At 37.6% G+C, this 23951-nt stretch overlaps 1 protein-coding gene across 1 annotated transcript in view; it reads left to right on the forward strand.

Annotated features, from left to right (window-relative positions):
* Window positions 1–23951, forward strand: part of Taf2 (TAF2 RNA polymerase II, TATA box binding protein (TBP)-associated factor, 150kDa) — a 46688-nt gene that overhangs the window by 6631 nt on the left and 16106 nt on the right. The window contains exons 6-17 of the mRNA XM_013032212.1: window positions 3724–3955; window positions 4996–5180; window positions 6779–6892; window positions 9580–9679; window positions 13003–13088; window positions 13550–13685; window positions 16467–16621; window positions 17257–17371; window positions 17725–17834; window positions 20334–20399; window positions 22009–22261; window positions 23023–23163. Coding sequence (XP_012887666.1) covers window positions 3724–3955; window positions 4996–5180; window positions 6779–6892; window positions 9580–9679; window positions 13003–13088; window positions 13550–13685; window positions 16467–16621; window positions 17257–17371; window positions 17725–17834; window positions 20334–20399; window positions 22009–22261; window positions 23023–23163 — 1693 coding nt within the window. The remainder of the gene's footprint in view (window positions 1–3723; window positions 3956–4995; window positions 5181–6778; window positions 6893–9579; window positions 9680–13002; window positions 13089–13549; window positions 13686–16466; window positions 16622–17256; window positions 17372–17724; window positions 17835–20333; window positions 20400–22008; window positions 22262–23022; window positions 23164–23951) is intronic.

A 23951-nucleotide genomic window follows, 5' to 3' on the forward strand; every position in this document is an offset into this window, starting at 1 on the left:
TTTTTCTTTTTGCTTATGTGGTGCTGGGGAATCGAACCCAGGGCCTCATGCATGCAAGGCAAGCGCTCTACCACTGAGCCATCTTCCCAGCCCCCTGTCTAGTATTCTTTATATTTAATTTCTTTGGATCAATTGATAGTGACATTTACTTACATCTTTGGTGTGGAATTGTAGTTCATTGTAGCTCTGTAGTTAGCTTTATGTTATTAAATTATTTATAAGGAATACTTTTCTCACATTATTTCTATAAGCCAGAGATAATGTCTTAGGCTTATTTTTGTTTCAGTATCAAGTCCTAGCCCTGACAGATATTAAGACCCAACCTGGACTGATAGAAAAGCAAAAGTAAATTTCCAATCTGGCTTTATCAGCACTCATTTAGGTTACTGCAATTCTTGAGATCAAATCCCAAGGACTGCATTCCTGGCAGACAGTCCTCCACTGAACTGTATCCACAGCCCTTCTTTTCTTTTTTCTTTTTATTCTTTTGTTCTCTCTCTCTCTATTTGTCTCTTTCTTTTCCTTTTTTACTGTAGTACTGAGGCTTAAATTCAGTGGCTCATACTGTTACACTTGAGCCATACCTCCAACCTTGCTTCTTGCTGGCTATTTTGGTGACAATTGCAAGTCCTCTGGATCTCAGCCTGAGTAGCTAATATTATAGGCATGAACCGTTATGAGCCATTAATGCCTCACAAACTCAAACTCATGGTTTGTCTGGAGATAGAGCTTTTTTTTTTTTTTAAAATTGTGAAAATACTGTACAGAGGGGTTACAATTACATGGGCAAGATAATGAGTACATTTCTTATCAAGCATTGTAGCCTCCTTTGTTTCCTCTTCCCATCCCTTCCCATCCTCCCCCCTGTCCCCCCACCAAAGTTGTAAAGTTCATTTTTGACATAATGACTTGTACATCTCAGTGTTGTAATGGGTCCACCTGTATCCCTAGTTAAACAATCTTATAAATGTGTTAGAAACAATCGCATGAAAGAAAAAAACATTTGAATATATATCTTAGGGTTCATTTCTCTAACATCAACTTATCTGACCTTTTCTGCTTGACTCAGACATAGACTAGTTATTGCAAATAAGGGAAACCATGGGACCTATGTTTCTTTGGGCCCGGCTTACTTCACTTAATATAATTTTTTCCAAGTCTTTCCATTTCCTAACAAATGGGGCAATGTCATTCTTTCTGATGGAGGCATAGAATTCCATTGTGTATATATACCACATTTTCTTGATCCATTCATCTACTGAGGGGCATCTGGGTTGGTTCCATATCTTAGCTATGGTAAATAATGCTGCAATAAACATAGTCGTTTTGGTAGCTTTAGTGTGGTCTTGTTTGTAAGCATTTGGGTAAATGCCCAAAAGTGGGATTGCTGGGTCATAGGGGAGTTCTATGTGAAGTCTTTTCAGGAACCTCCATACTGCTTTCCAAAGTGGTTGAACAAGTTTACATTCCCACCAACATTGCAGTAAGGTTCCCTTCTGTCCACATCCCCTCCAGCATCTGTTGTTATTAGAGTTCTTGATTATAGCCATTCTAACTGGGGAGAGGTGGTATCTCAATGTTGTTTTGATTTGCATTTCTTTTATGGCTTTCATGTGTCTATTGGCCATCCTTCTTTCCTCTTCAGAGAAGTTTCTCTTTAAGTCTTTAGCCCACTTATTTATTGGGCAGTTGTTTCTTTGAAGATTTGTTGTTGGGGTATTTAATTTTTTGACTTCCAGGTATATTTTAGATATGAGATCCTTGTCCATTGTATGGCTAGTGAAGATCTTCGCCCAATCCGTGGGCTTTCTATTGATCTTGCTAGCTATGTCATTTGCCCTGCAGAAGCTCTGTAATTTCATGCAATCCCATTTGTCCAACGTTTCTTTGATTTGTTGTGTTTCTGGGTCTTTATGAAGAAAATTTCAGCCTGTGCCAAGGAGACCTAGGGTTTCTCCTAATCCATCCTGTAATGTTTTCAGAGTGTCTGCTTTGACTCCGAGGTCTTTGATCCATTTGGAGTTGATTCTTGTACAGGGTGATATATAAGGGTCTAGCTTTAGTTTTCTAGAAGTAGTTAACCAATTTTGCCAGCACCATTTACTGAAGAGGCTGTCTTTTCTTCCATTCTATTTTTTTAGCTCCCTTATCGAAGATTAGATGACTATATGTCTGTAAGTTCATTTCTGGGTTTTCAATTCTATTCCATTGGTCCTGAGGTCTGTTCTTGTGTCAGTACCAAGTTGTTTTGATTACTATGGCTTTGTAGTAGAGTTTGAAATTTGGTATTGATATTCCTCCAGCACTGTTCTTTCTGTTGATCGTTTTTGCTATTCGGGGTCTTTTATTGTTCCATATGAATTTCTGGATTGCCTCTTCTATTTCTTTGAAGAATGAGGTTGGAATATTGATGGGTATTGTATTGAATTTGTAGATAGCTTTGGGAATTATTGCCATTTTCACGATGTTGATCTTTCCAATCCAGGAGCATGGGAGTTTTTGCCACTTTCTAAGTTCTGTTTTGAGTTCCTTTTTCAGGTTTTTAAAGTTTTCATCATAGAGGTCCTTCACTTCTTTGGTTAATTCCTAGGGAGATAGAGCTTTTTATGGAGCTCCGGCTCCTGGCACTCAGTGTTCTGTGCTTTTCTTCCCTTTAGTTTGTGTTTATACAATGTATTATATACTCAGGAAAAGTAGTCTCTTAATTTAGAAACTAGATTCTGAGTATTCATCTAGTATTCATTATTTCAAAAAACTTCATGTTAGGCTGGGTGCTGGTGGCTCAGCCTGAGGAGGCTGAGATCTGAGGATCCTAGTTTGCAGGCAGCCCAGGCAGAAAAGTCTGTGAGATGCATACCCCCACTTAACCACCAGAAACAAGAAGTGGTGCTGTGACTCAAAATGGTAGAGTACTAGCCTTGAGCCAGAGACCTCAGGGACAGTGCCCAGGTCCTGAGTTCAAGCCCCATGTCCAACATACACACACACACAAACTTCATTTTAGTAAGTGAATGCTCTGTAACTGCTGGCTAACCTAAATATTTGAGTTTAAATTACCTTTCAGATGAAAATTAGAACTAAGAATTATATTTTAGGATTTGAACTGGAGTTGCCATGTGATAGTTTTTTTTAATAATTCCAAATAACAGTTGTGAACAGATTTTATTAGATTTTTTCTTTTTTGGTCTGTTATGGGGCCTGGGCACTCCTTGCGCTATTTTTGCTCAAGACTAGTGCTGTACCACTTTGAGCCACAGCTCCACTTCCGGATTTTTGGTGGTTAATTCAAAATAAGAGTCACAGGTACTGGGAATATAGCTTAGTGGTAGAATACTTGCCTAGCATGCCAGAAGTTTTGGTTTTGATTAGTCAGTACTACATAAACAGAAAAAAACTGGAAGTGGCACTGTGGCTCAAGTGATAGTGCTAATCTTGAGCAAAAGAAGCTCAGGGTCAGTGCCCCAGACCCTGAGTCCAAGCCTCAGGCCTTAAAAAAAAAAATCTCACAGACTTTCCTGCCTTAGCTGTCTTTGAACTGCAATCCTCAGCTCGTAGCCTTCTGAGTGGCTAGGATTACAGGTGTGAGCCACTAGTGTATATAGAGATATATACTAAAAGGCTTTATTAGCCAAATACATGAAGTTTCCTACGTGTTATCTAGAAATGTCAAAATAACTTAGATGGGAAAGCAATATTTTCCATACTGTCAATCTTTTTTTCTAGATTTTGGTTCCCATGTGTTGATTCATACTCTGAATTGTGTACGTGGAAATTGGAATTTACAGTAGATGCTGCAATGGTAGCTGTGTCCAATGGAGATCTGGTAGAGACAGTATATACCCATGATATGAGGAAGAAGACCTTCCATTATATGCTCACCATTCCAACAGCTGCCTCAAATATCTCTTTGGCCATTGGACCTTTTGAAATACTTGTAGATCCATACATGCATGAGGTAAGTCCATTCTTCCTCGCATTTACATCTGTCCTTCCACTCTAAAAAGAAAAGTATTAATAAAACAGGGTCTTCTTTCCTTCTTTCCTTCTTTTCTTCCTTTCTTTCCTCCCTCCTTCTCTCCCTCCCTCCCTCCCTCACTCCCTCCCTCCGTCCCTCTCTCCCTCCTTCCCTCCCTCTCTCTCTCTCTGTCTCTCTGTCTGTCTGTCTCTCTCTCTTTCTGTCAGTTGTGGGGCCTGAACTCTGGGCGTGGGCACTGTCCCTCAGCTCTTCAGCTGAAGTCTAGCACTCTACCACTTGAACCACAGTGCCACTTCCTGCTTTTTCTGCTTATGTGGTGCTGAGGAATTGAACCCAGGGCCTCATGCATGCAAAGCAAGCACTCTACCACTGAGCCACCTTCCCAGCCCAACAGGGTCTTTTTTCTTTTGGCAGTACCAGGTTTGAACTCAGAGACTTCACTCTTTCTAAGTGTAAGCCACTTTACCAATCACTTTTTCAGTTTTCTCACTAATATAAGCTGCCTGGAGCTTTCAGAATATACTTGAAATGTTAGAGCACTACAGTGATTACAATTCTTTGGATTACTAAAATACAGGGACTTAGGATATTTCTCAATGTAATGGACTTAGCTAGCAATTCTAGCAACTTACAAGTTGCTAACAAATTACTATGAAATGTACTGTTTTCACTAAAGTAGCTACTTTTGAATGAGAGGTAAGTTTACAATAAGCCCTAGAATTTTAATTCCTTCTTGTTCTGTATGTATGAAAGAAGAAATTCTAATTTAATTTGGAACCTAAGTTTTATTTTCAGGAAGTTTAAGTATTTCTCTGATACATAATACATCTTGATTAAAATTTCAGAACTGTGGATAGTTTGTGAATATAATCCATAAACATCAATAATTTTTGTTTCAGCACATTTTTTTTGTCAACATCATGAAATTGCTAAAAACAAAATGGATTTATCTAATTGTTTAGGAAGCTTAACATTTTGAAATTACCTTGTACTTAATCTTCCCTACTTTTTATTTTCAGGTAACTCACTTTTGTTTACCTCAACTTCTTCCATTGCTTAAACATACAACATCTTACCTTCATGAAGTTTTTGAATTTTATGAAGAAATTCTTACGTGTCGTTACCCATATTCCTGTTTTAAGACTGTGTTCATTGATGAGGCTTATGTTGAAGTGGCAGCCTATGCTTCCATGAGCATTTTTAGGTTAGTGTATCCTCAAATTTTAAATGCCTAAGAAAATAGGAGGAGGTAAAATTGGTGTAATGATCATATAAGGATTTTTGATTTTTTTTTTTGCTCTAGTATAGGTGTTGTTGACTAAAAATGTTTAAATATGAGCAAATGTTCAAATATAGAAAAAGATGAAGAAAAACTTAAAGAAGACTCATCCTTGCCATGTACCAGTGGTTCACATCTATAATCCTGGCTACTCAGGAGGCTGGGATCTGAGCGTCACCATTCAAAGCCAACCTGGCAGGAAAGCCATGAACCTGTTATCTCCAGTTAACCTCCAAAAGCTGGAAGTGCAGATGTGGCTCAAGTGGTAGAGCACTAGCTTGGATCACAAAATCTCACAGATGGTGCCCATGCTGAGTTCAAGCCCTGAGAACACTGCCAACAACAACAGCAAAATTAACAGATACTAATATGTATATTAATATGTATGTGTTGTGTGTTAGTATATATATATATGCGTGTATATTTATATATGTGTGTGTATGTTTTTGTTTTTGGTGTTTTTTTTTTTTTGTCGGTCATGGGGCTTGAACTCTGGGCCTGGGAGCTGTCCCTAAGCTCTTCAGCTCAAGGCTAGCACTCTACCACTTGAGCCACAGTGCCACTTCCCATTTTCTGGTGATTTATTGGAGATAAGAGTCTCACAGGCTTTCCTGTCTGGGCTGGCTTTGAACCGGCACCCGGCTATATACAAATACTTTTCATGTTTGTTTTACTATATGTTTATAAAAGCTTAAAATCATAAATTAATTTGCTGATAGCAGAAATTTGTTGCTGAAAAGTTAGAAAATATTTCTTTTTCATTTTCCTTTCCATTTTCTTGTTACCTTTTCTGCTTCTGTTCTTTCCTTTCTTTGGAGACTTACAAATTTACTCATTTGTGTCTTAAGAACAGTTTTACCTCTGTTCCTGAATTTTCTTTTTTTAACTAGTCCTGGGGCTTGAACTCAGGGCCTGGCCACTATCCTGAGCTCGTCAGCTCAAGGCGAGTGCTCTACTGCTTGAGCCACAGGGCCACTTCCCATTTTCTAGTGGTTTATTGGAGATAAGAGTCTCACTGCCTTTCCTGCCAGGACTGGCTCTGAACCGTGATCCTTAGATCTCAGCCTTCTGTGTAGCTAGGATTACAGGCGTGAGCCACCAGCACCCAGATTTTTTTTTTTCTTTTTTGACATCAACTTTCTGTATAGTTGAGGATCCTCTGGCTTCACCCTCCAGTGTACAGGCATGTGCCACCATGTCTGGCAGGGTATACCTTTTCCATTAGATGGCCCTTTCATATTAGTACCAGTTTCTTTCTGATTAACAGCAGTTTCTTCCCACCCTCTAGAAAAGTTAACTACATTTGTTTTTAATGGAAAACATTGAGAAACCTTCCTATAAATGAAAATTACCAAGATGAATTTCAGTTAAGTTTTGAAAAGATTTATAAAGCTGTTTGAAAGGATATTCTGGTTTTTATTTTTTGAAACTAAAGTTCTTTTGTCTGTTTGAAAGTATGACTCTTTATTCTGACTAAATGTTTCTGGATTATAATTAACTTTCCCTCTTCTTTTGCATTTCAGCACAAATCTACTACACAGTGCTATGATAATAGATGAGACACCTCTGACTAGGAGGTGTTTAGCCCAGTCCTTGGCTCAACAATTTTTTGGCTGTTTTATATCCAGAATGTCTTGGTAAGTAATTCTAGAGTTTAAAATTACTGACAAAAAGGAATGATTTCTGGGGCTGGGAAGGCGGCTCACTGGTAGAGCGCTTCCTCAGCACCACATAAGCAAAAAGAAAAATGCTGGAAGTGGCGCTGTGGCTCAAGTGGTAGAGCGCTAGCCTTCAGCTGAAGAGCTGAGGGACAGTGCCCAGGCCCAGAGTTCAGGCCCCACCACCGGACCAAAAAAAAAAAAAAAGGAATGATTTCTTTGTTTTGTTTTCTTTTTCTGCAAAGTAAGTTGAGTTTTGCCCATTTTGTGGATACCTGTTACAGAAAATGTTATTTGGAGCCTGATTATGGTGACAGCATGCCTTTAATTATGGTATGAGGAGCACATTTTTTTTTTTTTTTTTGTCAGTTGTGGGGCTTGAACTCTGGGCTTGGGTGTTGTCCCTGCATTCTTCAGCTCAAGGCTGAAGTGCTCTATCACTTGAGCCACAGGACTACTTCCCATTTTCTAGTGGTTTATTGGAGATAAGAGTATTATGGACTTTCCTTCCCAGGCTAGCTTTGAACTGTGATCCTCAGATCTCAGCCTCCTGAGTAGCTAGGATTACAGGTATGAGCCACCGGCACCCGGCTAAGGAACACAATTTTGAAGTTTTCGTAGACTACCATAGTAAAACCTCATTTCAAGGAAATAAAACATAGAAAAAATATATTCTATATAGCTCATGAAAAATAGTTTTAAGTTTCATCTAAATTTTTGGCCTTAAAATCAGTATAATTACTTCAACAATGTATCTTAAAAAATGAAGTATGACACTTCTCTAATTTGGGGAGGGAAAGGAAGGGAGGAGAAGAGCAAAAACAAAACGTTTAAATAGGGATACAAGTTGACCCATTATAACAATGAGATGTACAAGATACTATGTTGAAAAATGAACTTTACAATTTAGGGGGGGGGTGAGTGTAGTTGTGGAGGTAGGAGGGAAGAGATGGTAGGGGAAATATAAAGGAGGAGGCAACAATGCTTGATAGGAAATGTACTCATTACCTTGCTCTTGTAATTGTAACCTCTCTGTATAGTATTTTTACAATAGAAAGTATTAAAAATTTTAAAAATGAAGTATGAATTTTGTTAATAGTGTCCTAAAAAAAGTCTGAATACTAGCCAGGTATTCGTAGTTGTGCTTACAATCTAGCTACTAAGGAGGCTGAGATGAGGATTGTGGTTTGAAGCCAGGAAGGAAAGGGAAGGAAAGTGCACGAGTCTTTCTCTCCAATTAGCCACTGAAAAGTGGAACTGTGGCTCAAATGGTAAAGCACTAGCCTTAGTAAAAAAAAGCTTGGGGATAGCATCCAAACCCTGAGTTCAAGCCCCAGATTCAAAATGCAAACAAAGAAGTCTGAATGCTAACTGGGCACTGTTAGTTCATGCCTGTGATCCTTGCTGGTCAGGAGGGGCTTTGGTCAGAGGGTTGCGGCTCAAAGCCAGCCTGGGTAAGAAAATCCTGTATACTCTTATTCTCTAATTAACCACCAAAAAAGCTGGAAGTGGAGGAGTTGTGGCTGAAGTGTTAGAGTGCAAGTCTTAAGTTAAAAAGCTCAGGGACAGTGCTCAGATTCTGAATTAAAATCCCAAGACCAACATAATACATGCACACACACACAAATCTGAATGCTACATGAATGTGTGAATATACAGAAAAATATAATTAGAATTCTAATATCAGAGTAGTTGGGAATGTTCCAGGTAACATTTAAGATAAGGTAATTCTCCTGTACAGTACTGATATTGATAGGCAGGTTTTTTTTTCTTCTAATGTTTAGTGTTATATCAGTTTAATTGAAACATGCAAGTATAACATTTTGTGGGCTGGAGGTATAGCATATTTGTAGATCACTTGCCTAGCATGGGCCAGGCCTTGACTCCCTTAAGATTATAATCTTTCATTGTTAACATCTTATACCATATATACTATATAAATCTTAGATTCTTTTTCTGTCTTGCTGCAGGGGAGAGGACAGGATAGGGCCTCTTGATTTGATTGTCCTAAAATTACATCTAGTTTCATTAAGGTATAATACTCAGAACATAGTAGGCAAAATGTTCAGATAGAGGAACATAGAAATGAATAAAGGAGTGAATGGTGCTAATTACCTTCTGGAGAAACCAAAAAAATAATTTACCATTAGGTTTTAGAATATTGTTGGAAATTATGTGTAGGATTGGCAATATTAGAACATGAACTTGTTAGTTGAGCAGTGCCATCTTGGTTGTAGGCAAGTCCTTCCCTAGAAGCAGACAGTATGAGCGGAATTGGGCAGGAAAGTTTCACTGGGAGGATAGAGCATATATATTGGTAAATTTTACTTGAAATAATACTTATGAAGCTTTTTTCCCCCCCTGTACTGGCTTAGTATAATACTTATAAGCTTTTTTTGTTTTTCCCTCTGTACTGGCTTAATTCATGCTAGGCAAATGCTCTACCACTGAATTACATTGTCCCAGCCATAACATAGTCTTATAATTAAGGTACAGCCAGATATAAAGACAGCTGAATGGCAGCTCAGCCAGAGGAATTTAGGAAACCTAATAATTTGTTAATAACATTTTTTTCTTTTAGAAAGCAGAGAAATACAACTATTTTTGCTGACCTCATGTAAAGAGTTTTTATAATTAAAAAAGTTTATTTTGATGTTTTTGCTTAGGTCTGATGAGTGGGTGCTGAAAGGAATTTCAGGCTATATTTATGGACTTTGGATGAAAAAAACTTTTGGTGTTAATGAGTACCGTCATTGGATTAAGGAGGTAAGAAGAACTGGGTCATTTACTTACAAATCAGAAAACTATATTACAGTATTTCCATGATTTCCAAGTTATCCTGTCCATGTAAAACAATTTAAAAATGTTACTGAAAAAAGCTGATTTCTTTTTCCTCGCATAATGAGACTCACTTGACTGAGAAGGACTAATGATCTGTCACAATTAGGTCTTGAAGACTTTACTTTTCCCGAAGGAAGAAAACATTTTTAAAAACATTTTTATTGTTATTATAAAGGTGATGGATACATGAGAAGATGAGTTACTGTTTCATAGTCAGGTAGTGAGTACACTTCTTTTTGGACAATGTTATTCCATGAAGCAAACATTTAAACTATAAATTACAAGTTGGTCATCCCAGCTTCTCATTGGGATGATTTATACCATTTCCTAAATTTGTTTAGCTTCATGGTCAGTTAATCTCTCCAAGTCTTGTTGTTTACCTCACAGGCAGAGATTGTGACAGATATATTTCTATACACACACACACAATATACATGGTGCTTTTTTTTTTTTTCGGTTTTGTTTTTTTGGGTCTGGTCGTGGGGCCTGAACTCTGGGCCTGGGCGCTGTCCCTCAGCTCTTCAGTTCAAGGCTAGTGCTCTACCACTTGAGCCACAGCACCACTTCTGGCTTTTTTCTTTTTGCTTATGTGGTGCTGAGGAATCAAACTCAGGGCCTCATGCATGCAAGGCAAGCGCTCTACCACTGAGCCACCTTCCCAACCCACATGATGCTTTGTATATAATAAAACCAGAATTTTGGACCTAGGCCTAAACTCCAGGAGTTCCATGTGTTTCTTCCATATGTCATAATGAAGGGTAAAGTAAAGAGATTTATTACATGATGTTGGTTGCCCTGGGAAGAATCTTTCAGCCGTCTTCAGTCATCTTCAGAGTACTGACATGAACTTTAGCTTAAAAATGATGGGAAACTGGGAGGGGTGGGGGAAAAGGTATGCTTGATTAAACCGTCCCAGTCACTGCTGTGGCCTTGTTGCCCATTACCTCAGTCTGGAGAGGTCAGTGTGAACAGGGACAAATTCTTTGCCTGGCTGGCAGTTTGTCTTAAGCTTTTGGATGTTCTCTTCTGTTGGTACAAGTTAGCCTTCGCCATGAGATGATAAGGCATTGATTGCCTGAGGGGCAGTTTGCCTTTTGTTACAACATGCTTTTCTGTACCTAAATCCTGTCCTTTCTTGAGCCCAAGGTGATTTCAAAAGTTGCTGCAGGAGAGGATGACTCAGATCAAGACACAAATGCAAAGTGAGGGCTGGATATACAGTTTCAGTCATTTCATGAGCCTAAGAAAGGAGTTTCTCAGTTAAAAAGTAATTTAAGTACCTCTTACAGTTAGTAAACGGTTTATTAGATGTTAAGTAACCTTTTAATGAATTTATGTTCTATCACTCACATCTTTTTCATATTTTTCAAAGATTTGATCAAAAATTAGGTGGCTCAGTGGTAGAGTGCTTGCCTTGCATGCATGAGGCCCTGGGTTCGATTTCTCAGCACCACATAAGCAAAAAGAAAAAAGCTGGAAGTGGCGCTGTGGCTCAAGTGGTAGAGCGCTAGCCTTGAGCTGAAGAGCTGAGGGACAGCATGCAGGCCCAGAGTTCAGGCCCCACAACCGGATCAAAAAAAAATTAATTGAATTACTTTGCATATACCATTCTGGTCATATGCATATATACTTTATAAGCCTAGTTTTACTGCCCTTATCAAATTTGCCTTTGTTTTTTTGTTTTTTTGGTCTGTCGTGGGGCCTGAACTCTGGGCCTGGGCGCTGTCCCTCAGCTCTTCAGCTTAAGGCTAGCTCTCTACCACTTGAGCCACAGCGCCACTTCTGGCTTTTTCTGCTCATGTGGTGCTGAGGAATCGAACCCAGGGCCTCATGCATGCAAGGTAAGCACTCTACCACTGAGCCACCTTCCCAGCCTTTCCTTTTTTTATTTTTTTATTTTTATTTTTTGTCACTCAGGGAGGTTAAACTCCCACTGTCTCTGAGCTCTTTTGCTCAATAGCACTCTACCACTTTTAAGCCACAGCTCCACTTCCGGTTTTTGAGTAGTTGATTGGAAATAAGAGTCTGCCCAGGCAGGCTTGCAGCCATCATCATCCTTAGATCTCAGTCTAGAATTAAAGGCTGGGCCATTGTTGCTGGCTTCTTCTTTCTTTCTTTTTTTTTTTTTTTTTGGGTCGGCCATGGGGCTTGAACTCTGGGCCTGGGCACTGTCCCTCAGCTCTTCAGCTCAAGTCGAGTGCTCTAACACTTGAGCTACAGTGCCACTTCTGGTTTTCTGGTGGTTTATTGGAGATAGGAGTCTCACGGTCTCTCCTGGTCTCTCCTGCCGGACTCTCCTGCCCCGGCTGGCTTTGAACCGTGATCCTCAGATCTCAGCCTCCTGAGTAGCTAGGATTACAGGCGAGAGCCACCAGCGCAGGGCTTCTTCTCCTTTCTTATTTTCCATGTTTTTATCAAATCCAATCTTTAACAAAAGTCAGAAAGTTAGGGTTGTTTCTCTTTTTGCTTAAGGCTAGCATTCTACCACTTGGAGCCACAGTACCATTTCCCTTTTTTTTTTTCCTGTTGGTTAATTAGAGATAAGAGTCCAATGGATTTTCCTGCCTGGTCTGGCTTTGACCCTTGATCCTCAGATCTCAGCCTCCTGAGTAGTTAGAATTACATAAATGAGCCACCAAGAGCCAGGTAAAAAGTTAGTTATTAAAGATCTCAAGTACCTAGGATGATGAAAGCATTTATACATCTGGAGTAGTTAGCATTCATTCTTTATTTCTGAAGAAAAAACTCAAAAGGACATACACTGTATCAGACATTGTAATAAATTATCTAACAATTTCATATACTGTTTATAACTTTTCTGTGCTGTATATTACTGAGTCTAGTTTTGAGTTTCGCACACAGTCATAGTGTCTTTTTTTTTTCTTAAAACTTTCATTTAAGCATTAAGTAGTATGTTGTATTATAGAAAACTTGAGAAGTATTAAAGTGATGGGTTTCTGATCTCATTCCCATTACCTTAGTCTCCAGAACCAAACTACTAAGAAGAAATTCAGTTGGAAGACAGATCAGAGAGAATGAATATTAAAAAGTTGCCAGGCTGCTAGCCTGTTCTGAAGTTACGAATTACAGAAGACTGGTACTTAGCAGCCAGGCAACTGTGTAGTTTGCTTCTCTAAATCCTTTACACTTAATTTAAATTTTGATTCCAAGAATGAGAATTTAAAGTTGACTTCTGAAATTTGTTGTGTGGCAAAGGTTTTACTGACTTCTGTTTTTGTATCTTTTAGGAACTAGATAAAATAGTGGCATATGAGCTGAAAACTGGGGGAGTTTTACTACATCCTATATTTGGTGGAGGAAAAGAGAAGGATAAGTACGTTTGTTTTTCAGATGATATTAGAAACCTTGTTTTTATAGAAGCACATGTGTGATGTTTCTTAAGGCTAACACAAGCCAGAGAAAGAGTAATAGGCACTGGTGACTCACACCTGTTATTCTAGCTAATTAGGAGGCTGAGATTTTTAGGATTGCAATTTAAAGCCAGCCTAGGCAAGGAAGTCCTGAGACTCTTTATTTCCAAAAAACCTAAGTAAAGCTGTGTTTCAAGTGGTAGAGTGCTAGCCTTGAGCAAAAACTCTCAGGTACAGCGCCTAGGCAAGTTCAAGCCTTTGCATGTCTTTCTTTTCAGCCATATAACTTACATTAAATTCATTTTAGAGATTTATTACTACTAAAGAAACTGGTTATATTTTCTCATGAGGTGTTTTTTTTTTTTATCTTGAAATGTGTTAATGGTCAAATTTATATATTAAACAAATTTTTTTTCTTTTAAAGTCCAGCATCCCACCTACACTTTTCCATAAAGCACCCGCATACTCTCTCCTGGGAATACTATACTATGTTTCAGTGTAAAGCTCACCTTGTGATGAGATTGATTGAAAATAGGATCAGTATGGAATTTATGCTACAGGTAAGTAATAAGAGAAAATGGAAGGTTGTGTGTGTGTGTGTGTGTGTGTGTGTGTGTGTGTGTGTGTGTGTGTGTGTGTGTGTGTGTGTTCTAATTACTGTGCTGAAGAATCGAGTCTGGATTTTAGTTTTGCTTGTCCATGTGTGTGTGTGATCTAATTACTGTGCTGCAGAATCGAGTCTGGATTTTAGCTTTGCTTGTCCATTGAGTAGTCTTTCCTCAAATGCAGAATGATTATTAGGAAGATAAATTAGAATGTGAGAATGAAAACAAGGCCCATTCATTTATATGATTTTATGTTCTGCCATGCAGGTTAGGTCTGAAATTATATTTTGAAATGTTTTCAGAAATAAGATAGAGCCAATTTAAAATGATGTTTATTTTTGTTATTGCTAACTTTCTCTGTATTTCTAAACAAGTTTTAATATAAGAAGTTACAGTGCAGGAGATGAGTTAGTAGAAACCAGACAAGTGCATTATAAATGTTCAGCCAGTTTTTCTATTGATAGCCTTCTTAGATCCAAGCAAGTATGACTAATTTCATAAAAGCAGTTTTTGACTGAGTGCAGTGGTTTATACTATAATCCCAGCTGCTCAGGAGGCAGAAATTGGGAAGATTACAGTTGGAGGGCAACCCAGACAAAAGGGAGACATTGTAAAAGTGGCAAAGATTGAAGGCCCTATCAGAAAAACAACAAAATCATAAACACAAGTGCTGGGAACATGTCTCAAGTTGTAAAGTATTTGCTGAGCAAGGAAATGTCAGCCTCTAAGTCGTAATATAGCTCCCAAAATTTTAAAAAATAAGCAGCATTTCAAGTTTGTCCTAAAGTATTTTTTTAAAAAAACAAGTATTTTTTAAAATGAGAAAAATTGTCCATAAAATACTCACTCTACTTTTTATAATGGCATAAATGCTAATGAAGTTTTTGTTCTTTGGTGCTAGTCTTGGGGCTTGAACTCAGGGCCTGGGCACTGACGCTGAGTATTTTGCTCGAGGTAAATGTTAGTGTTCTGCCACTTGAGCCACAGCTTCATTTTTGGCTATTGGATGGTTAATTGGAGATCAGAGTCTCATGAACTTTCTTGCCTAGCTGGCTTTGAACTTTGATCCTCAAATCTGTTTCCTGAGTAGCTAGGATTACAGGCATAGGCTACTTGTGCTTGACCCTAATGAGGATTATCATTTATGTACTTGTTATTTTTTCCAGTGTTGGTGATTGAGCCAAGGTGCTCATGCATCCTAGGCAAGCGCTCTATTACCGGTGTACTCACTCCTTGCATTTTCTTTTTTTTTTTTTTTTTTGGGCCTGGGCGCTGTCCCTCAGCTCTTCAGCTCAAGGCGAGTGCTCTACCACTTGAGCCACAGCACCACTTTCGGTTTTCTAGTGGTTTATTGGATATAGGAGTCTCATGGTCTTTCCTGCCTGGGCTGGCTTTGAACCACGATCCTCAGATCTCAGCCTCCTCAGTAGCTAGGATTACCGGTGTAAGCCACCGGCACCCGACAACTCCTTGCATTTTCCTCTCTCCACCTTAACAAAACATTACCATTATTATTATGTAGTTGTACAAAGGGGTTTCAGTTCCATAAGTCAGATTATGAGTACAATGCATCTTGGTCTGTGTCACCCTTTTCTTTATTTTCCCCCATTTGCCTCTCCTGTGTATACCTTCAAATTATGTAGTTCATTTTTTACATAATATATGTTTAATATAATGACTATATTTGCCTGCCCTCCCTTCATTCCTGTGGCACCCCCCCCCCCCTTTCTATCTCCTAAACCATGTTTCTACTTCCTGGTGTTCATTTTAATAAGCAGTACATTAGTTGATCAGAAGAGTTACGTCTTTGGATTCCTCCCCTGAGTATACCTTTCTTTAGTCAGTCTATTGCTGGGCATAGTTTTATTTTAGATCTAATTTTTTTTTTTTTTTGTCGGTCATGGGGCTTGAACTCTGGGCCTGGGCGCTGTCCCTCAGCTCTTCAGCTCAAGGCAAGCGCTCTACCACTTGAGCTACAGCTCCACTTCTGGTTTTCTAGTGGTTTATTGGAGATAGGAGTCTCACAGTCTTTCCTGCCCGGGCTGGCTTTGAACCGCGATTCTCAGATCTCAGCCTCCTGAGTAGCTAGGATTACAGGTGTGAGCCACCGGCGCCCGGCTAGATCTACCTTTTCTAGAGAAAACCTGTGTGCTCTTTCTCTCTCTGAGCCTGCCAGCTATTTCTTGGCAAATGATATAATATTTTGATGGATGAGTAAAATTCCTTTGTGCATATGTACCACATTTTCTTGATCCACTTAGCTGTTATAGGGTATCTGTGGTTATTGTGAATAGTGAAGCAGTGAACATGGATGTGTCTTTATTGTATCCTGGCTTGTGATGTTCTGGGTTGATGCCCGTCTATCCCCCTTTCCCAAGTAGGAAAAAGAATACAAGAACATTACATGTCTCAGATAAGAGAGTATTGGGCTCCTAAAAAGTATTCTTAAGTTGTTAATTTTTAGTGTCTATGTAAAACTCATAACAATTTATAAACATTAAGTGTACTGTTCTTTTCTTAATAGTATTCTTTGATCAGTATATCATTGACATTGAATAATGTTTATATGAAGAACACTCATGTTTTGGCTGATGGAATGTGTCATGTTTCTGTTGCATGTAGTCTTAACCTGAACAACCTATGTAATAAGTTGTGAAATTTTTGTCCTCTATAATTGATATGATAAAATTGTAGGGTAATATGGATATTAACTTAATGATACTTTTATTTTTAAAGGTTTTCAATAAGCTGCTAAGTCTGGCTAGTACTGCTTCATCTCAGAAGTTCCAGTCACATATGTGGAGTCAGATGTTGGTTTCCACATCTGGATTTTTGAAATCCATTTCAAATGTCTCTGGCAAAGACATCCAGCCCTTAATAAAGCAATGGGTGTATCCTTTCCAGTGAAATGGGGAAGATGGGAGAAGAGGGATGAGGTGTGGGGTGAAAGGAATATAATTTGTTGAAATTACTAAAAAATACTGAAAATAAATGAGCTGTGAATCATTTGGTGTCAAGCTCCTACTGATCATTGAGATAGCATACATATACATTTGTTTATGTTTGTAAACTTGGATATGTTTTGGAGTACTTTTTCTTAAGTGAGTTAAAGATGCAAGTTTGAAGGTAAATGAAGTAAACAATCCTACAGACAGGCCTGTAGTATAACTTGTAATAGGAAATGGACTCCTGACTTTCAGATGTGGTTAAAGGTTGGCACAACTTAAGTAGTACTTTGGAATTTTGCAATTTTTGCTTTTTTCATTTCAAAACACTGTTATATTAGTAATCCAGTAGAATGGTTTTGCTTTCAAAACACAAATTTCTCCATGTTTCAGAAATGTTTTCCCAGATGTAAACAAAATTTTCATAAGAATTTTGAATACTTTGCCACCTGGAATATCATAAAGTATATTTTGAGGCTTTGATCTGGTAGAAATACATTTGAAAACTTTTCATACCAGGATGGATAATCTTATAGTATATATTTATTTCAGTGTGTCAGATTTCCTTTACTATTCCTTAGAGACCAGAGTGGAGTAGTAAAATTTTATGGAAGTTTTGCATTTAATAGAAAACGAAATGTCTTAGAACTCGAAATAAAGCAAGATTATACATCCCCTGGAACTCAGAAATATGTGGTAAGTTTTAACTTTTTTACAAGAGGTTCTTTTGCACTATTATCCAGCTTCAGTGTAGAAAGAATTTAAGATAGGATTGACGATTAGAAGATTTATAAGGAGATTTTTTTTTTGTAAAGAATACTCAGAAAATACCATATATAAACAAAGAGAAGAAGGGCTACAGATGAGAATTTCAAGGGACTTAGACTAATCATTCCTTATTAACTATCAGAAGATACCCCATTTTGTTTAGTCTTAGTTTGTATCTATTTTAAATATGTATATATAAATACATACGTATATGTCTGTGCATATAAGTATACAGTGATATGTATCCAGTACTGTCTTTGAATAGCATGTTTTTTTTAAAGGGACCACTTAAAGTAACAGTACAGGAATTAGATGGATCTTTCAATCATACACTGCAAATTGAAGAGAACAGCCTTAAACATGATATTCCCTGCCATTCCAAAAGCAGAAGGTAGGTATTGAGTCGTAACTATAAAAGTTCTTGAACTACGGATACAAATACTAGCATAAAAATCCTGCTGAACACCAGGTTTTTTAGGTTAAATATTTGGTATCTTTTTTCTTACTATATTAGTTCAAGGTAACATTACCAAACATGCTTTGTTTGCATTCTGTCTTGACATTTTCATCTTTATGTTTAATAGCTAATTTTTAAAATTGGGTTTGAGGACAGGGGAATGGAAGTTTCAGTCTTTGGAGCTAAGGAAATCTTTAAGCCAAATCACTTATTTGATTAGTCTTGTTAGATTAATATCTACAAGAAATACTGGAAAAATGATCATTTAAAGCAAATAGCTAAATATCCTATTATAGGCTCTTGCATCTTAAACTCTTGATTAAAACTATCACCTTGTCCTCCAGAACTTTTTTTCAGAAGTTTTATTTTATTGTCAATAGCCACTTATGCATTGTGTAATTCTTGACAAAATGCTCACTTTATACTATAGCTGAATATAATACTTTTGAATTAATTGAGAATATGCCTTACTCCAGCCTATAAAATATGTGTCTCTTGTTTGAGTGTTCTTTGCCCCAACCCATAAAGCATGTCTCTCATTTGAAAAAAATAATTTTTTTCAATACTACATTGTATAATGTTTAAATTGTGTTGTGCATACCTATTTTTTGAACATGTCATTTCCCTATAAAAATATTCCAAAAGCTGAGCACTGGTGGCCCACGCCTGTAATCCTAGCTACTCAGGAGGTTGAGATCTGAGGAACTTGATTTAAAAAGCCAGCCAGGCAGTAAAATCCCTAAGATTCTTATCTCCAGTCAACCACCAGAAAACCAGAAGTGGCGTTGTGACTCAAAGTGGTAGGATGTTAGCCTTGACCAAAAGAGCTCAGGGACTGCCCACAGTCCCTGATTTCAGCTCTATGGCCAGAAAAAAAAATTCAGAATAATTTTTATTCTGGCTTTTTGAAATAAACACAGAATTGTTAGTCTCCCTGTTGTACATTACCAATCAGAACTACTTTCTCCTGTCTGTCTACAACTTAGTGACCACTGAGTAGTTTTTCTCTTCTCTTTTCCCCTGTTCTCCCAGCCTCTGGTAATGCCATTCTATTTTTCACATCTGTGAGATCAACATTTTTTTTTTTTTTTTGCCGGTCATGGGGCCTGAACTCTGGGCCTGGGCACTGTCCCTCAGCTCTTCAGCTCAAGGCTAGTGCTCTACCACTGAAGCCACAGTGCCACTTCCGGCTTCTTCTGCTTATGTGGTGCTGAGGAATCAAACCCAGGGCCTTATGCATGCAAGGCAAGCATCTTCCCAGCCCGAGGTCAACATTTTTATGTTACACATAAAAGTGAGCATGAGATACTTGTCTTTGTGTGATTAGTGTATTTAACACAGTGATCTTCAGTTTATCCTACAGTGTTGCAAATAATAGGATTTCATTCTTTTTTATAATTGCAGAGTATACTGTGTTTTCTGTACTCATCCATCAGACAGTAGGCATTTTTATTTCATGGCTATTGGGAATAATGATACAATAAAAACGGGAGTACAGATGTCTTGTTGATAGTTTCTTTGGATATGTAACATCAGTAGAATCACTGGATCATAAGGTACCTCTTTTCTTTTTTTGAGGAACCTCCATATTATTTTATAATGACTCCACTAACTTATGTTCTCACCAACAGTGCAGGCCTCCTTTTTTTCACGTCTTCTCCAACACTTGTTATCTTTCACCTTTTTAACCTAAGAAGAAATGGGCAATAGACCTAAGTAGATTTCTCAAAAGAAATATTCTAGTGGCCAATAGATATGAAAAATGTCTACATTACTAATTATGGAAATTCAGAGTGAAATCCCTTTTGTTTTTGTTCTATGCACCTTGGAAATTAGGAGCATCTAATTGCTATTTCCATAACATTTCCTCATTTTTTTCTTCCATAATATTATGTGATTTGAGTATTTTTTAGATTAAGGAACACAGAAAGACTCGTTTCTTATTTTTGTTTTCCCCCAGTTTTCAGTGTATGATCGATCGTTAAATAGGTTAATTAACAGGATAACAGTTCCTTTTGTTTTTGCTAAAGTCTTGTGAAGGAGCCTTGTACATGTAACACAGTTTGATCTGCAATTACTTGTATCTCATTTTAGTCCTGGTTGTAATTCTATTGGTTAGAAAAGATTTCTTTATTGATAGAACTTTTTTTCCGTATGTAACACTGTGCCTGCTTGTTCTCTGGAATATGCATATTTTAAATTATAATTTAATCATATATTTCTAATTTTCACTAAACTTTGGTTAGGTAAAGATTTCAAGATTTACTTCATTTACTCTAGCTTCAAAATAAACTTTGTTGTTTCATTGTATTTCATAATAATTCTTCCATAGGATATATGTTGTTTAAAATCATTTCTTTGAACTTTAAAATCATTTCTTTATCCCCATTCAGATTTGGAAATCTCAGTTTTCAAACTTTCCCTTAAATACAGGAATAAGAAGAAAAAAATCCCACTGATGAATGGAGAAGAAGTTGACATGGATCTTTCTGCAATGGAGTAAGTTAATTAAAAGTATGTAATTATCCTCAAAATGAATGCTTTTAAGATTTTTCATTTTAGTTTTTGAGTCAGGGTTTCAGCTTTGAACTTATGATTCTCCTGTCTTAGCCTCCCAAGTTCTTGTAGTATAGGTATATACTATACTTGTCTCTAAAACTTTTGAAAGTCAGTAGAACCTTTGTTAGAAGTAAATTTTAAATAAAATCTTAATTCCTTCAAAATCTAAAAAGTCTTAACTAGATTGGATGAGGTGAAATTAGGAGGATGTTACAGTATTAATTGTGGAAGTGGGCATCTGATTATTCATTACTTATTCACTACTTTATTTTTACTTCCTGGTCTTTTGTGATCGACCTCTTAAGCAGATTTCTCAAACTATGAAGTGCATGTGAATCATTTGCCATCTTAAAAAGCAGTTTCTAATTCAGTACTGTGGGACCTGATCATTTGTATTTGTAGTGACTCCAGGTGATAGCAGTCAGTTAATATTCACTGTATTTGAAACACAGCTTCAGGGAAACTGGGAACTCTTTGTGTTTTCAAAGCCCAATTTACAAAATACTCTTCTAAATTTTATGTGGTAATATTTATTGATTGACAGTGCTTCATTTTTAAATAACATATGGTACAAACAAATTTGTCCATCCTGTATCTTCATGCTTTTTATGAAATATATATGTATTTGCTAAGTTGGATGACAAACTCACTATTGGTTTACATACAGGTTATGTCCACTTGGCCTTCCAGATCGATACTGTTGTAACTTTTTCCATAGCAAGTTCCTTGTCAGTAGTAAACACACAATGGTGTTTGTTGAATTGATTTAATATTATAGATGGTAGTGTTTTGATGAAAATATTGACATAGACTTTTTCAAGTGCTTATTGAGAAGTCATGAGGATAAAGTCAGGGTAGGCCTTTGAAATGTGTCATACCTTCTAAAGGTAATCATGAGGTTAACACTTTTAAAAAGTGTTAAGTCTGCTAAACAAATTAATTAAATGATTTCATTAGTCACAAGTTGATTTTTGTTTGTGGATAGTATGCCTAACCATAGTTAACAATTAGGCTATAGGAGGTCAAATGAAGAAACATTTTTTCTTTCTCACATAATCTCAAACTAATATTTTAAGATGGAAAATAAGGACTTTAACGTGCTATCTGACAACTCTTCTTATCCTTGAAAAAATCTCTTTAGCAAGATTGATACAGATTAAACATTTTGAAAAAGTTAACAATGTAATAAGAATAATGAAAAATTTGTTAATACAGTTTAAAAAAATATAGCTGGGCACTGGGGACTCATGCCTGTAGTCCTAGCCACTTGGGAGGCTGAGATCGGAGGATTACGGTTCAAAGCCAGCCTGGGCCGGAAAGTCCATGAGACACTTATCTCCAATCCACTACCCAAAAATCTGGCAGACCTTTGAGCAAAAGAAGCTTAGGACATTGTTAAAGTTCCAGGATTGGCCCACACACAAACCCCAGTAGAAGAACTCCAATCTTGAATACTGTGTCTGAAGGTGAATGTGATTATTCACTACTTTATTTATACTTCCTAAATGAGATTTAAGTATTAAAATGAGAAAATTGTATTTTCTTTTAGTGCAGATTCTCCTTTGCTGTGGATAAGAATAGACCCAGATATGTCAGTATTGAGGAAGGTAGAGTTCGAGCAATCTGATTTTATGTGGCAATATCAACTCCGCTATGAAAGGGATGTTGTGGCACAACAGGAATCCATCTTGGCCTTGGAGAAGTTCCCTACACCCGCGTCCCGCCTTGCACTCACTGACATCTTAGAACAAGAGCAGTGTTTCTACCGAGTGAGAATGTCAGCTTGCTTCTGTCTTGCAAAGGTGTGGTCAACATTGTTGTTTATTCTACACAAAGTCTCTGAAAATAAGTTCATTGTAATTTAAAGGTTTTTTTACAATTTACAGTTCTCCCTCTCTCAGCCTCCCATATGCTGGGATTACAGGCATGCACCATAATGCCTGGCTATATAAAAAATTCTTAAAAACCTTGAGTACATGCCAGGCGCTGGTGACTCAAGCTTGTAAGCCTAGCTACTAAGGAGGCTGAGATCTGAGGATCATGGTTCAAAGCTAGCCCATGCATGAAAATCCGTGAGACTATTACCTCCAACAAACCACCAGAAAACTGGAAGTGGTGCTGTGGCTCAAGTGGTTGAGCACTAGCCTTGAACTGAAGAGCTCAGGCACAGCGCTCAGGCCCAGAGTTCAAGCCTCACAACCAACAACAACAAAAAACTTTTGAGTACACTATATTTGACTTAGTTTTCAATTGGTATATTGAAAAACCTTGTTTAAAATTGGTGATGTTTCTATCTGATGCATATAAAATATTAGAATAGTATCAACCTAAGTGAATAGAAAAAAGTCTGTTCAGAGGATATGCCTTTTAGAAACAGGAGCCTCCTAAAACATGGGAAAATACGGCAATTTAAACATATAAGAATTTTTTTGGGAGAGCAAGTTTGTTTTCTTGGAAATGAATGGTGAAAACCATGTACAACTGTAGTAGTAGCTTTTAGAAAGCTTATTTATTTAAAAACTGTTTACAGTAGTGATGGAAAATATTTTCCAATTATTTTCAGATTGCAAATTCAATGGTGAGCACATGGACAGGACCACCAGCAATGAAATCACTCTTTACTAGGATGTTTTGTTGTAAAACTTGTCCAAACATTGTGAAAACAAACAACTTTATGAGCTTTCAAAGTTATTTTCTACAAAAGGTACAGTTCGCTTTTCAAAATTTTTAGGCTCTTTTGACAATTATCCTAATTTAATTCATGTTCCACTTCTAAAATTTGTCTTTTTTAATTAAACAAATTCAGGTATGCAGGCGGTTTGTGGTACCTGAAGAGTGTATTTTCTAAGCTGGGTGCCAGTGGCTCATGCCTGTAATCCTAGTTACTCAGGAGGCTGAGATCTGAGGATTGCAGTTTGTAGCTGGCCTGGGCAGGAAAGTCTGTGAGACTCTTACCTCCAATTAGCCACTCAAAAATCAGAAGTGGCGCTGTGGTCTAATGTGGTAGAGGACTAAACTTAAATCTAAAAAGCACCCTAGCTCTGAGTTCAAGCCCCCTGATTGACCAAAAAAAGTATATTTTCTATAAATGATAGTTTGAAGTGATGATACAATATGTGTATAGTAGTGTCACATTGAGGAAAGGGAATTGGAATGGGAGGGTGTCCAGCTTTGAGGTGGTTTAGAAATAATTCCTACAGTTTTTTGAGTCATACAAAAATGAAGACAGTGGATTGACTAGATTACAGCAGTTAGAAAACCAAAGAGCCAGGGCTGGGAAGATGGCTCAGTGGTAGAGCGCTTGCCTTGCATGCTCCAGGCCCTGGGTTCGATTCCTCAGCACCATATAAGCAAAAAGAAAAAAGTCGGAAGTGGCGCTGTGGCTCATGTGGTAGAGTGCTAGCCTTGAGCTGAAGAGCTGAGGGACAGCGCCCAGGCCCAGAGTTCAGGCCCCACAACTGGACCCCCCCCCAAAAAAAAGAAAACCAAAGA

Source organism: Dipodomys ordii, unplaced genomic scaffold, assembly GCF_000151885.1.
Source record: "Dipodomys ordii isolate 6190 unplaced genomic scaffold, Dord_2.0 Scaffold151, whole genome shotgun sequence".
Classification (NCBI taxonomy): Eukaryota; Metazoa; Chordata; class Mammalia; order Rodentia; family Heteromyidae; genus Dipodomys; species Dipodomys ordii.